A 16,400-nucleotide genomic window follows, 5' to 3' on the forward strand; every position below is an offset into this window, starting at 1 on the left:
GGACTAAAAAGCTGCCATGAATAAGCAATACCCTCAAAAACTGTGGAGGGTTCTCCCAAAGGGCCTTTATTTTTAAAGCAGTATCCTGCAAGTGAGGTCACTTTTTAAAAATTATGGCTTAATATGGGCAGAATATTTTGTGTGCTTGAAAAACATCTGATTTTTCCTAATGGAAATGCTGAAGTCACATGTTCTGAGCTATCCTTTTGTTTTAATCTGAAGATTAACCTGACTTTACAGCTGAAGTTTTAAAACACAAAAGGGCTCAGTATTGGTTGTACGTATTTGTGGAAGAAAGGTCTTCATCCACAAAAACGACCTGTCAAACATTTCCAGACTTGGCCCTCTCTCTCAAATCATACAGCATAAGCACAGCATGAGTCCTAACAGCAGTTATATTACCAGAAGGCACATTTTAAGTATTATTTTAAATTCTTGGTTCCTAAATGCATATCAATTTTAGAGTGCCCATCCTAAACTGAAAAGCTTATGATGGGTAATAATTTCCAACTATTTACATTGTATACTTTCATGAAAGAAGGTAACAATTAAACTCCCCACCATAGTACTATGACTTGAAGAACTTGTTAGCCAGGCTTTGGCTTCCAATCCTCTGTAGAAAACTAAGTATCTGAGAAGTGTTATCAAAGAAATAAAAAGTCTCAGAGCTTCCTCAAGCTAACAGTATTAAAAGTTACAAATGTTTTCTTACCAGTAAAATGGAAATTATACAAGTAGCAGTGTATGTTACCTACATGTCAATTAAAACAGATCTCCTCTTGCACTGCTGGTGGGAATGCAAACTCATGTAGTCACTCTGGAAAATAGTATGGAGGTTCCTCAAAAAGTTAAAAACAGAATTACCCTAAGATCCAGCAATTTCACTAATAGGTATTTACTCTAACAGAAAACACTAATTCAAAGGGATACATGCACTCTGATATTTATAGCAGCATTACCTATAATAGTCCAATTATGGAAACAGCCCAAATGTCCATCAACTGACAAATGGATAAAGAAGATGTGGTGTAGGGGCACCTGGGTAGCTGAGTCAGCTGAGCATCCAACTCTTGATTTCAGTTCAGGACATGCACAGGTTTGTAGGATCAAGCCCTTCCTGCTTGGGATTCTCTCACTGCTCTCTCTCTGCCCCTACCCCAACTCATGAGTGCTCTCTCAAAATACATAAACAAACATAAAAAAAAAAAAGCTGTGTCAGGTAAGGGAAACAAAAGCAAAAATGAACTACTGGGACCTCATCAAGATAAAACACTTCTGCGCAGCAAAGAAAACAATCAGCAAAACTAAAAGGCAACTGAAGGAATGGGAGAAGATATTTGCAAATCACATATCAAATAAAGGGTTAGTACCCAAAATCTATAAAAAACTTCTCAAATTCAACACCCAAAAAACAAACAATCCAGTGAAGAATGTACAAAAGACATGAATAGACACTTTCCTAAAGAAGATACCCAGATGGCTAACAGACACATGAAAAGATGCTCAACATCACTCACCATCAGGGAAATACAAATCAAAAGCACAATGAGATGCCACCTCACACCTGTCAGAATGGCTAAAATTAACAACTGATGCAACAGCAGATGTTGGTGAGGACATAGAAAAAGAGGAAACCTTTTGCAGTGCTGGTAGGAATGCAAACTGGTGCAGCTACTCTGGAAAACAGTATGGAGGTTCCTCAAAATATTAAAAATAGAACTACCCTGGGGTGCCTGGGTTGCTCAGTTGGTTAAGTGTCTGACTTTGGCTCTGGTCATGATCTCGTGATTCCTGGGTTCCAGCCCTACGTTGGGCTCTATGCTGACAGCTCAGAGCCTGGAGCCTGTCTTCAGATTCTGTATCTCCCTCTCTCTCTCTGACCCTCCCCTGCTCACGGTGTCTCTCTCTCTCGCTCTCAAAAATAAATAAAACATTAAAAAAAATTAAAAATAGAACTACCCTAAGACCCAGCAATTGTACTACTAGGTACTTATCCAAAATATACAAAAATGCGGATTCAAAAGGGCACATGCACCCCAATGTTTATAACAGCACTACTGACAATAGCCAAAGTATGGAAAGAGCTCAAATGTCCATCGACTGATGAAGGGATACACATACACACACACACACAAATGGAATATTACTACATAAACAAAATGTAGCATATTCACACAATGGAATACTACTCAATAATAAAAAGAAATGGACTACTATACACATAACATGGATTAATTTCAAAAGCATGTTGCTAAATGACCGCTAGACATAAAAGTCTATATACTGTGTGACTATGTTTGTTTATATGAAATTCTAGAGAAGAAAAAACTATAGTAATAGAAAGCAGAATCGGTGATTGCCTGGTTCAGGGGGTGAGAGGACTGACTGCAAAGGGGCATGAGGAAACTGAGATTATGGAAATGTTCTACATCTTGATTGTGGTGGTGTTACACCACTGGCTATAAACATTTCTTTGCTAAATTGTATACCTAAAGTAGGTGAATTTTGTCTCATATATATATTATAAAATACTTCAATTGAAAAAAAATAAATGAGAGAAAATGAGCAGTAAAAATAGGATACAGCAACCTTATCCCCAAATTAATTTCGTTAGTTGACACAACATTTCAACAGTCTTATCCCTGAAGTATGTGAATTAATCATTAAAAAATAATGGGCTAAGAAGCAAAAGTGAGGAGGGGAAGGGGCGCCTGGGTGGCTCAGCCAGTTGAATGTCCAACTTCAGCTCAGGTCATGCTCTCATGGTTTGTGAGTTCGAGCCCCTCTTCAGGCTCTGTGCTGACAGCTCAGAGCCTGGAGCCCGCTTCTGATTCTGTGTCTTCTCTGACACTGCCCTGTTCCTCCTCTGTTTCTCTCTGTTTCTCAAAAATAAGCAAACATTAAAATTTAAAAAAAAAAGAGGGGAAGAATTAAGGATGTTCTTCTCAGACCTATTATTTCTGTCATCTTTAACTTAGAATACTTAATTCAGATAAGGGCACAACTAAAATTTTACCTTTACACTACAGATAAATCCATGCAAATAATACAATTCAAGAGACAAGAAAGAGAATATACAATCTTCAGATACTTTGGAGGAACGTTTACCATTTATGCAAATTAATGTTAACACTAACTGAAAGGTACTATGACATCCTAATTTTAATTTTTTTTTGAAATTTATTTATTTACTTACTTTAAGAGAAAGAGAGAGAACAAGAAGGGAAAGGTCAGAGAGAGGGAGATAATCCCAAGCAAGCTCCACACTGTCAGTGCAGAGCTCAATGGGCAGCTCAGTCCCATAAACTGTGAGATCATGACCTGAGCTGAAATCAAGAGTCAGATGGTTAACTGAGCCACCCAGGTGCCCCAGACACCCTAATTTTTAAGCCATTTTGTTTATGCATGAAATCAGTCAAAGCTCTTGGATTTAAAAATTTAAAACTTGTCTTTAAAAATGTGAAGTGTTTTCAAAAACAAAAGAACAAAAAAAAGCATTTTCAAAAACAAAAAAACAAACCAAAAAAAGCACATTTTCAAAAACAAAACAAAACAAAAAAAGCACGTTTTCAAAAACAAAAAAAAAAACCAAAACAAACAAAAAAAAATGTTAAGTGTAAGGCTGCCAATTCTAAATTTTACAATTCAGTTATTAAAATATTATACTATACTTAAAATATACTTTAAAAAACCAGACAGACCAAGAAATAAATTCTTTTTTTTTTTTTAATGTTTTATTTTTGATAGAGAGACAGAGCATGAGAGGGGGAGGGGCAGACAGAGAAGGAGACACAGAACCAGAAGCAGGCTCCAGGCTCTCAGCTAGCTGTCAGCACAGGGCCCAACGCGGGGCTCGAACCCACAAACATGAGATCTGACCTGAGCCGAAGTCGGAGGCTCAAACGACTGAGCCACTCAAGCGCCCCGAAATAAATTGTTAAGTATAGAGAACAAACTGATGGTTATGAAAGGGGCTAGGGTAGGGGGTGGCTGAAACAGATAATGGGGATTAAAGGGTATACTTATGATTTTAAAAAATACAATAAAAATAAATATTTATTTATAAATAACTAAAAATAAATAAATACCAAAAAAGTCAGCTTTTCTTTTTAATTTTTTTTAACATTTACTTATTATTGTGTGTGCGAGAGAGACAGAGAGAGAGAGAGAGACAGAGCATGAGCATGGGGGGGCAGAGAGAAGGGAGACACAGAATCCAAAGCAGGCTCCAGGCTCTGAGCCATCAGCACAGAGCCCGACTTGGGGCTCGAAGTTACAAACCTCAAGATCAGGACCCGAGCCAAAGTTGGACATTTAACCGACTGAGCCCCCTAGGCATCCTAGAAGTCAGATTTAAAACAGTTTACTTATTGCCACGCACTAAATTGCTGATACCTAAATGCTAGAAAATAGTCTTCATATTTTAGTTAAATAGAAATACGTACTTAAAATCTGGATTTGACAAACTAGTTAAAAAATGTTGTGTCAATTTCTCTTGGGGGAAAATCACATTCCAAAGCTTTACCACAGCTATCTTTTATTTGGAGTGACTAGGCTGTCTGAGGAGAGAAGGAACTTGTTGAGCTTGTATAGGGATTTCTCAAAGCTAACATCAAGGAGTCCTCTAAACCCTGCCAAACTGTGGATGGCATATAAACAGACACAATATTTATTTTGGATAAAGATCCTGCAGGCAAGTAAGCAAAATGCTTCAGAAGCAGCAGAATCACAGTTCTTTGGAAACAGCATTTAAAACAAGAGTGTCCTCACTCATTAATCAAATGCTGTTAAATTTTGCTTTACTTATGCTCATGAAAATGAAAGACAAAGGATTTTTAAGTACAACAGTTCAGAGAGGAAAAAAATAAAACCAAAATTTCTTAAAGCATCTGCTCTAATGACACATACTTCATAAATACTTCTCAATGTCTGCTAGTAATGTTATTTGACTATCAAATAAAATCAGAAGTTACAAATAGAAATACAACAATTGTATTGGGGCTAATATAGTAACACCTGAGAGTATATTCAATTTCCATAGAAAAAAATGGTAAACAAACAGTAGCACTGTTTTTTTTCAGTTTATAAAATATTTTTGATACCCTTTATCTTTCTACTCAAAAACTAGGATCATGTAGTAAGCATATACAATAATTAACTTGAAACCCCAATGAGGCTTTATAAAATACAGAATGCATGCAAAAACCATTAATCTGACCATTCAAGACTAATAACTTATGGTAAACCATAATCATCTGCATTTGTTTGAAATAAAAAGTAATTGAAAATGGGTCCTAAGAGGAAAGATTAAAGGAATTGGAATTTGCTTGGCCTACAAAAATTTAACTAACAATGACTTAAATTCTGATTAGTTGCTTTTCTTTGTCTTCTTAAAGTGCCATTAGAGAAAAAGCACTTTAGATGAAGAAAGAATTACAAACATTTTGGCTATTAGGGATATAATACACCATGATGGACCACTTGACTTGGGAAAAGATGTGGTATTCCAAAACTGTACAGCTACAAGTGAAGCTGACCTAAGGCACATGATAGCACTGAAACTCCGTATTAAGTTAGCCATAATTTCACCCTACAAAATCATCAGATAGCCTAATTTTGCATAGGGCTTTACAATTTAAAAGGCATTTTCACATATTCTGGTATCTCATTTAATCCTAACAAGAGATATATGAACAGGACAGTCATTCTGGTTCCCATTTACAGGTAAAAAAAGTTAGTTATCTTTTGACTTAAATTAGCTCTTATCATTTAGTGTGTATTATTTTAAAATCTCTTCTAAGAAAGACCCTTGTTAAGAGCCAATGTAGCCAGCTTGCTAGACACATAGTTAGGAAAGTATCAAATATATTTCAAAGACAGTATAAACTTCCTGTGCTCCAATTTGATCTTAAATAAAGTACCTATTTATGGTCAGTTATCTATTAACAGACCTTCCTTACTGAAGACTCTGTTTGAAAATATTCCTATAAACACAAAAGTAGAAAGAATGAAAAGCACTGATTTTGCTAAGCCCATTTTCTTAATCATAAAGCCGTATTTTAAATCAAAGAAAATAGTTTCCGTTTCCTATTAACATTCTAATATTTTCAGAATTCACTAAATTTAAGTGAATATTGTGGTAGCCAGCCTCCCAGATAGCCCCAATGATCCCAGTCTCCTGGTATTCACACCCATGTACATGAATAAATACTCCTCATTCCCTGCTGAGTGTGGGCTAGACTTAGTGACTCCCTTCTAATGAACAGAATAAGACACAACTGAAGAACAGGTCATAAAAAGCAGGGTGACTTCATTCTTTTTCTCTCAATGGAGAGGGGCGCATGACCAGGAAGTGAAGCCACCTACCAATAGTCACGTGAGTGAGCTTGAAAGTGGATGCCTCAGCTCCAGTCGTTTTCAGAGACTGCATACTCCCAGCCCTGAGTCAGTGACTGAAACACTATCTTGATTGTGCATGGATGTGCATGGATGTGTACGTTTGTTAAAACTCAGATCTACATATTTAAAAGGGGTGCATCCTATGGTATGGAAAGTATACATCAATAAAGTTGATTGTTTTTAACAGGCCACTAAATCCTTGGGATAAGCAGATGATAGGTCACTTATGAAAAAGCTGTGCCATAACTTAAGGGTGGGCGCTAAGAAAACAGAAGTGTATTAACAAGTCACCATCACAAAAACACATGTCATAAACTGCTCCTCAAAATTGCTCCACCCACAGCCTTTCCTATCTCAGATGACAGCAATCCCATATTCTCAGTTGCTCTTACCAAAAACGCTGGAGTCCTTCTTGACTCTCACACGCCACCTGGAATCCATAAGCAAAGCCTGTTGGCTCTACCTCAAAATACATCCAGATCATGATCACTTCTAACCACCTCCACTGCTGCTACCCTAGCCTCTGGCCAAGATCACTGCAACAGACAAACTGGTTTCCCTGCCTCACTCTTGCCCCTCTACAGCCTATTATTAACCCAGATTCTTTCAAACCCTAAGGCAGATCCTATTGCTCATCTGCTCAAAAACCTGAAACTGCTCCCCAGTTCACTCAGAATAAAACCCCATGTCGTTTCAAGTCACATAAACTGGCTCCTTGTTATTTCCCTGCTCTCATCTCCTATTACCCTCCTCCTTGCACAGTCTACTCCAGGCACACTGGGTTGCCTGCCGTTTATCAAACATATGCTCCCACTCTAGGACCTTTACAGTGACTGTCTCATCTGTCTGGAATATCTTTCTCCTGATACCTGCACGGCTTATCATTCTCTAAACCTCCTTCAGGCGTCTGCTCAAATATGACTTTCGTTACCCAGATCATTCTATTTAAAACTGTCATTGATCAGCACCTGGGTGGCTCAATAGGTGTGCCATAACTTAAGGGTGGGCGCACCTCTCACAGTCATGAGTTTGAGTCCCACATTGGGCTCTGTGCTGACAGCTCAGAGCCTGGAGCCTGCTTCGGATTCCATATCTCCCTCTCTCTCTGTACCTCCCCTGTTCATCCTCTGTCTCACTCTCTCAAAAAAATAAATAAATTTTATTTATTTATTTATTTATTTATTTATTTATTTATTTCATTTTTGAGAGACAGAGAAAGACAGTATGAGCAGGGGAGGGTCAGAGAGAGAGGGAGACACAGAATCCAAAGCAGGCTCCAGGCTCTGAGCTATCTGTCAGCACAGAGCCTGAGGAAGGGCTTGAACCCACAAGACGTTGAGATCATGACCTGAGCCGAAGCCGGGCGCTTAACCGACTGAGCCACCCAAGTGCCCCAAAAAATGTTTAAAAAATTAAAAAGAAAGAACACTGGCTTATTAATTCAATTATTTTTTTTAAATGTCATTGATCATCCTTATTCTATTCGACTTTTCCTTTTTACAGAGCACGTAACATTTTGTGACATACTATATAACTTACTTATTATGCATATTGTCTATTCTCCACTCCTTCCATAAAACACTCTCCAGGGCAGGATCTTTGTTTTTGTTCATTGATGCATCTCCAGTGCCTGGACAGTGCCCAGATGTTCAACAAGTACCTCTTGAATGAATGAACTTCTCTGTCAGGTACTGAGCTAAGTACTTTATATACACCATTTAATCACCAGGGCAACCCTGGAAAGTATGCATTAACCTCATGTTATAACTGAGGACCATAAAGGTAATTGTGCAAAGCTATACGTTAGTAAACGAAGCCAGGACTTAACTCAAGTATGCCCAACTCCAAAGCCTTGACCATAGTTTTCTCAAAGTTGGGTGTAAATAGGAAGAGAACTAAGCTGCTTGAGGAGGTGACTAGGCTGAGAGTATGCAGAAGAAAAGACACTAATCTGCGATCCAATATAAGAAGCAGAGTCAAATAATTAACATTTTGGGAAATTCCTTCCATTTTTCTTTGCTTTGAGTCCTAGTCCTGTGGGGAGATTTAAAAGTTAATGGTTATCAGAAAGAGACCATAAAAAAGGAGTAAGAAAAATAAGAGACCTCATAGTTTGAGCTCCCTGGTTGAGAAAATATGGGTCAGTACCTTTTCTCTAAATTCACTGGTATACTTGATTCCACTAGAACAGAGCAATATACAAGCAGTTTCTTATTTGTTTGTTCCTTAACATGTTTTATTCTTCTGGATCTTATTGGTGCAGTATAGGTGTTGAAAAGTATATTTAAAAGGTACATGATCTACATATAAACATTTATAGATTTAAATCTAAGGGAAAGACACTGAATTTGTCACTGTTACTACTCTTGAACACAGCCACACTCATTTGTTTACATATTGTTTGTGGCTCCTTTTCCACTAGAACAGCCAAAGTGAGCAGCTGCAATAGAACCCATATGCTTGCAAAACTGAAAATACTTGATATGTGCTCTTTAACAGAAAAAACTTCTAAAACAAATATTAATAAAATATATGAGTTTCCTGATAACTTGCATCAGTTCTATCAATTTTCCGGTGTATCTGAAAACATATCCCCTAATACTCAAATAGTCATACAACATTTTTGTTATTATTGGTCATGTAACTGAAAATGTCAACGGCTTAAGTCCAAGAATGATGTGGTCTTCAATCCGGTAAACAGTTACCATTAAATTAATGTAAGCAAACATGCTTTCTAGTAGAGTTAACACCATTAGTTATTAAATGCTGGGAAAAACGGATAATTCTGAGATGTTCATTCTAAAGTGTTAAAATAGTTTGGCATTAAAGGTGAGGAAAAAAACCTATTTTGGCTTCCATCTGGAGTATCTGAGCTACCATGTTAAACAAACATTAAGAAAGTGTTTTGCGGGTGCCTGAGTGGCTCAGTCAGTTGAGTGCCTGACTCTTGATTTTGGCTCAGGTCTTGATCTCACCGTCGTAAGATTGAGCCCCACAGAGGGCTCCACACTGAGTATGGAGCTTTCTTGGGATTCTCTCTCTCCCTCTCTCTCTGCCCCTCCTCTGCTTGTGCTTTCTCTCTCTCTCTCAAAATAAATAAATAAACAAACATTTAAAAAAGTGTTTTGGACAAGGAAAAAATAACTTCATTGAATTATATTTAACATGTACAAAAAAATAAAAAAGCAATAATCCTACAATGACTTCCCAACTTCTTCCTTCTATACAAGAATTGGAAGATAGTAAAACTTGGAACATATACTTTTAATCTTCCAAGCAAAACAAGTTAATACATAGGAAAGCAAAGTACTTATTACTCATTTAAAAAATTCTGTAATCTATTTTCCCTCTCCCTTTCTAAAGATTAGTTGGTTCATCACCCACAAAAAAATCAAACCTTATTTTATAAAATTAAAACAAAAAATTCTTCATCATATATACATAAAACCAGAAATCTTTTTCCTAATACATATACAAACATCTTTGAATTACAATATGCATTATGTTTTGCAAATAAAGTGACAGGTTTTGCTATTCATGATGACACTTGGAAAATTCAGCAAGTTGAGAAAATCAGGTATGGAAACACACTGAAAGGAAATCTGAGAAATACTGAATATAAAAGGAGGCCAAAAAACATTTCTCTTTAAATATTTTATTTCAGTAAGAGTCAACTTCTATATTAAAAGAAGAACCAATCCAATATACTATTCACTAAGATTTTACCAAAATAATGTTATACATTTAAATTAGAACTTAAAAGCTCTCAGTTTAAACATTTTATAGCTTCAAACTAAATTTCCACAATAAAAATTTTAAGGCATTGATTTGTTTTCCCAGCTTTTCCTCAAAATAAAAACATTATTTAAAAAAAACCCATTAAATTTGAAGTATTAACACAAGTAGAAAGTTGCCCATGAGGTATTTCTAAATATTATTAAATTTTATGCCAACAGAGCTTTTCCCCATTTTCTGTTTTTAGAGCATGGTAGTCACTTAGATTATTAGTAAAACAAAAAATTTCCTGTCAACACTTTTAAAGGAATTAAGTTTTACATGTTACATGTAAGAAAGAACACTTCTCTTTTTAAGGGCTAGAAATTTCTAAGATGAATGTCATGTACATGAAATCAGTGATAAAATCATATAAAAATTTGACAGCGATTTTTAAAATTGTACTACATTCTTATAACATGAAAACCAATCTGACCATATGCCTGTATATTCACACCTGTGATCTCTTCATTAAACTGTAAATCTTCTGATAATCTCTAATAAAACAATCCACAGTATTTCAAATTCCAAAGAAATGTTTCCTACCTTGCCCGCTTCTCTTTCTAAGTCGACATACTCCCGACTAGGTGTCTGTCGTTGTTCTCCCTGCCAGCTGGCCGGAAAAAACTGGAGAGACAGATTGGTTCCTGTGGCCACAAAAGCCTTTTAGAAAAATCAATACAAACAGGATCAGGAGCAGGACATTACATAAATTATGCAGGCAGTCATTTATTTTTACATCAGTTTCTGTCTTAAGCCAGGCAGCACCGAGAATACTTAAAAGTAAAAAGCACACACTCATCATTTTTCTTAAGTATTAAGTTACAAACATCTGATTCCATTTTGAGGACATTTGCCATTGGCTGCTGAAATATAAAATCAGACATGGAATCAATACTTTCTTTCAGGTCATTTTTTGCTGACGTTAGGATCTCGCATTGCTAATGTCTAACCAGAAGCCATCATCCTTGAATTTAAAAATTTCTATTTTTAAATGCAAAAATCACTGAAGATCTAAACATTTTAAATTTTAAAGCATACCACAACTTAAAGTTGTATAAATGAGACATTTTAATTTCTCTTATTTCCCTTGCTCAATGAAACACTATGCTTTAAAGCTTAGGTTAAAAATGCTCACGGTCTCTTCTGATAAATGATACATTAACATGTGATGTGACAGAACTCCTCATCTCTCTAAAACCTTAGGTGATTTAAAAAATATGCATTTTCTAAAATTTAACTTTAGGAGAACTGGATCTGACTATACAAAAGAGTATTCATCTAATATTTATAGTAAGATGTGGATGCATGATTCAACAGATGGAACAATCTAAAACCATTTCAATAAAGTAGTCTGTGTAGCCCCTAAGCAATTTATATTTCCTCCAAGTAAAAAATGGAAATAATGTTGTCCCTCTTCCCAAGAGAAATTCAGAGAGAAAGAAATAAGTAAAAGCATTTTGAAAAAAACCAAACATTTTTCATCATCTAAATGCAAACTCTTCTTACTTTGTTGAAATGAGAGAACATTTTTGTTTTATTTTACTAATTAAAGTTCTACAACATACTTTGTGTTTCTAATCAAAGAGTCTTCATCTGAAAAAGCAAGAGGTTCACATTTGGGCAATTTGTTTAAAGCCACTGGCTAAGTCAGCTACCTGCTAGTACCCTGGAGAATTTACAGCTTAGATTCTTTAGAGGTAAAAATTTATTCTTTCTATTTCTATTATTGGTACTTCAGGTAACAACTTTCAACCTAAACACCTTTGATGGCATTTCCCTAATCAACTAGATACTCTTTCTTGTGGCAAATATTTTACACTAATAGGAACTGAACAAATATTACATTAACCTTAAAAAAAATCTTCCCCCATTAATAAAACCAAGTTTAAAAAATAATCAAACGGCGTGAAATGACCTAGAGTTCAAAGAAAAGCAAACTCTAGAAGTCAAACTGCCTAGGCTCTATGACTTGAAGCAGGTTACTTAGCCATACCTCAGTTTTTCCAATAATTAATATTTGTAAAGTGCTTACAACAGTACCAAGTAAATGCGATTTAGGTATTTGCTAAGTACTATAAGACAAATCATTCGGAGCTGGATAAGAGAGCTAACTTTTTCAGTCTCAGATAATAAATTCTCAGGGTGGAGTGGCGGCAGGCAGATAAGAGATTCAGCCCATGAATGAATGCCTTGTGTCAAAATCCCCAGGCATGTTTCTTTCATATTCACCTAGTAACAAATCCTTAGTGTACCAGTGTACCCCAAATCAGCTCTGTGCTAAGTAAAGACAGGCTACAGGTCTTACTACCTCACCTCCTGTATGAAGAACAACCTCAGAAGAGATTTCCTGCTTCATCACTTCATGCCCATTATCTCATCAAGATCCCTCTCTCTGAGAGAGAAGTGGTAAAAACAGATCATTCTAGAATAGCATTTTGTGAATTTATATGACCACAGAACTCATTTTTAATGGAATATCTATGCATACATAACAACTAGGAAAATTCTGTTCAAAAACATAAAAATGCTACAATGGTTACCATTGACTATACATAAAATTTACAGGTTGTCCTGATGATTATTTTTTTTAATAGTTTATTGTCAAATTGGTTTCCATACAACACCCAGTGCTCTTCCCCACAAGTGCCCTCCTCCATCACCACCACCTCTTCCCCCCCTTCCCCTTCAACCCTCAGTTCTGTTTCATTATTCAATAGTCTCTCAAGTTTTGTGTCCCTCTCTCTCCCCAACTTTCTTTTCTCTTCCCCTCCCCCTGGTCCTCCATTAGGTTTCTGATGATTATTTTACAGTTTCACAAATTATAAAATAACACCCCTTGTGCCAATCCAACATACTTTTATCCCGCCATCTTCAAGATTAAAAATACATAGTTTTTACTGCTGTCAGAGTAGTCACTATACCTAAGTATTCTTCTCTTTTATTAATGATTGGCATTGAAGACGTCTTTAACACTTATCACAATAAGAACTTATAGGGAATAAATCAGACTTTCCCAATAGATTCTACCCCTCACCCATAATCACTTTTATTCATGCTGTGATAAGGAGTCTAGATAAGTTTTATAGTTATAATCACATCTATCTAAATACAAAATAAATTCATTAACTTCAGTGATATATGAACATGTTCAAAATTAAAAGAATAAAAAGGAGGGGGGGAAATTGGTAATAGTTTTGGAAACTATGCCTATTTTTACTATACATAGCTGCTGTCAAAACAGAGGCAAAATAGGGTGCCTGAGTGGCTCAGTCGGTTAAGCATTTGACTCTTGATTTCAGCTCAGGTCATGATCTGGCGGTTCATGAGTTCGAGCCCTTCATTGGGCTCTGCACTAACAGAGTAAAGCCTGCTTGGGATTCTCTCTCTCCTTCTCTCTCTCTCAAAAATAAATAAACTAAAAAAAAAAAAAAAAAGAGGCAAAATAATGCCTTTTCCACACCTACTTTCCACAACCAAATAAAAGCCACAGCCTGTTTCTAAGTAAAAAGATAAATTTTAGGCGTTACACTAGGTAACCTCTGAATTCAATTAATCAAATACCTATGATACAAAAGGTATTATGCAAAGTACTTGTTTAGAGAGTAATATATTAACATATACACCACAGAACTAATTAATGTGGTCTCCACCCTCTAGGCACTAGGGATCCTGTCATTTAAATGTAGAGAATATGAGAATTAAAGGGGGGACTAGCAAAAGGGGGAATGTCAAATTTCTTCCCAAATATAAACTGTTACATTACTCAACAAATTAAGACATGTATGCTATCTTAAGTATACATCTTATGCAGAATTCAATCTACTCTTTAACTTTAAATACTTGTCAGATATTAAGAACTAATTAAAATTTGTAGACCAGATATTTGGAAAAGAGGAAGGCCTAGAATGTCTGTCCAATTTATCCATGGAAGAAATATATGGTAAATATAAGCAACCTATAATTCTGCTATAATATATAACACAGCCAGTCAGATATATTGTGGGTTAAATTATACTCCCAATTCATAATTACATGCAGTAAAGCCTCAGATGTGACAGAAAACACCCTAATAGCTATGCTTCACTGGTTTCCAAAAAAATAAAAACACCTCAGCTCTAAAAAATCCTGACAGTACTTTGTACCTTATCTTTCAAATTTACATCAATTAACTCCAGGAAATCCACTGGTTAGGTATACCATCCACCTTTTGCAAACGGAAACCCAGACAAAGGATGATATAATCACAGAACCAACTAATGAATGATTCTTCTACCATTCAATGCCAAAACTGAAAGAAGGTATGCGTCTTAGACATTTTAATCAGATAATTATTGTAACTACTCAAGAAACTTGAAAGTCGGCTAAAAGCTGGAGATTTTCTTTCCTAACATGCACTAATGACCAAATATTCGAGAGCTCCTAATAAATTTAGCCAGTACCTTTCACATTACCTGTAAATGAATTCTAAAAAGCCTGCATTTTAAATAGCAAAATATTCTTTAAAAACAAAATTGATTTAGGTGATGAAAAGGGTGAATTTCATGGTATGTGAATTGTATCTCAATAAAATATATTCTCTAAAAGAGATGGGAGAAGTTAATGTTTCAATGCGTCTTCCTATTGTTAACCTAAATTCAAACTGCATCCTAGCTTCAAGTCTCTGCAAACCCAATGGGTCCAGTTCAGAATAGATAACTGGATTCCATTACACAGTATTTCAACTGTTTTTTAAATTAATTACCGATCTCTTTTCTTTAGCTTCTTCTTACTTACTCTTCAGCTTCTTCATTGCCTCCTCATTAGCACCTCCAATAGGATAAACCAAAACATGAGACATTTGAATTCTTTTCCCCCACAAAGGTAAGGTTTGGTGGAGGTGAAGCACCAAATTTACCACCTAAAATACAGCCTCAAGATCAACTGTGGGCTTCGCAAATCCATGCAATTCTTTAGGAACTGCAGCACTAAACAGGGAATGCTTTTCAGGTTTGAAAAAAGACAATGGTTTCCGACGCTTAACATTCTAAGAAAAGAAGATGGCTCATTCTTTAGGGCTTTTTTCTCTCTATTAGGACAATAGATAGCTAGCATAAAGATTTATTCTCAGCTATACTGGGGGTGAAACAGCCTCAGCTACAGATTTACCTACAAATTTAGCGTCCGAGAAACAAACTATTGCCCAGGAATCCGTTGAATGAAGCCCAGTTCTTTTTCCGAATGGGTGTTTTCTCCCTTACAAATACCTCAATCCCTTCATCAGTGTCACAGCCTGTACAATGAGCTTTCCTTGTTCAGTTGGGCTCCGCTGTGAGTTCTAAACGTGGCAAACTGTTTTGTCGAGTCGCGCTGGGAAACATAACCGACCCGCAGAGGGCCACAGGGAAGCGTCTCCCCGCGAGGACGCAGCCCGCCAGTGTCTGGTTTCTCATTTTGAATCCCGAGTAGGAAGTGAGACGGCGCCCGCTCAGTTCCGGGAGCCACGGCGTCCGGGGCGCCGTCCGGAACCGGCCTGGGTTAGGCGGCCCCCGCGCAACAAGTGACCCGCGCACGCCTCGGTCCCCGCGCCCCGGGCCCCCCGCGCCCCTGCCCCGCCGACTTACGATTTCCGAGCGGCCGTCGCGGCAGGCGTTCTGGAAGCGCGCCTGGCGCTCCTCGTGGGGACGGTCCCTGAAGCCCGTGTACTTAATCTGCAAGACAGAGACGACCCGAAATCAGGAGCCAAATCCGCGACGCCGCCTGCGCGCCCGCCCGCCCAGCCCGGCGCAGATAAGGGCAAGCAGAGTCTGCGGGCAGGCGGCTGCCCAGGCGAGATTGCCCCTCCGCGGGCGCGCCACCCAAACTTTTCTCCGCCCGGGCCCACTCGGGGCGCGCCGCGGCCTCCGCGCCGCCAGCCTGCCTCACCTCGCATTCGCGGCTTAGCTTCCTGAAGAACTCCTCGTTCTCGAACTTGCTTCTCTGGTCAGGCACGACGCGCGGCATCTTCCCGCCCTGAGGCCGCGCCGGCCGGCCGCTCTCGGGGCTTGCGCGGCACCCGCTGGCCGGCTCCGCGCTGACCGACTGACCGCCCACCCGCGGCGCCCTGACTCTCGCTTCCCTTTGTTTCAGGCGCCCGCCCGCGTGGGCTCCAGCTCCCGGGAGTCTAAGGTGCCACCGCCCGCTTGAGTCTAGCCCACGCCGCCGCCGTCGCCTTAGCCGTTGCCTACTGCCCGCGCGGACACAGCACT

General features: G+C 37.9%; 1 protein-coding gene across 2 annotated transcripts in view; it reads right to left on the minus strand.

Annotated features, from left to right (window-relative positions):
• The window catches only part of CBFB (core-binding factor subunit beta), a 55,537-nt gene extending 39,143 nt beyond the window's left edge, over positions 1-16,394 (minus strand). For both annotated transcript variants that reach the window (XM_029925139.1, XM_029925140.1), the window contains exons 1-3: positions 16,078-16,394; positions 15,777-15,863; positions 10,720-10,836 (exon numbers count right to left, since the gene is read on the minus strand). In XM_029925139.1, coding sequence (XP_029780999.1) covers positions 10,720-10,836; positions 15,777-15,863; positions 16,078-16,155 — 282 coding nt within the window. In that variant the 5' untranslated portion in view covers positions 16,156-16,394. The remainder of the gene's footprint in view (positions 1-10,719; positions 10,837-15,776; positions 15,864-16,077) is intronic.
• Between the last annotated feature and the right edge of the window lie 6 nt (positions 16,395-16,400).

This window comes from Suricata suricatta, chromosome 16, assembly GCF_006229205.1.
Source record: "Suricata suricatta isolate VVHF042 chromosome 16, meerkat_22Aug2017_6uvM2_HiC, whole genome shotgun sequence".
Classification (NCBI taxonomy): Eukaryota; Metazoa; Chordata; class Mammalia; order Carnivora; family Herpestidae; genus Suricata; species Suricata suricatta.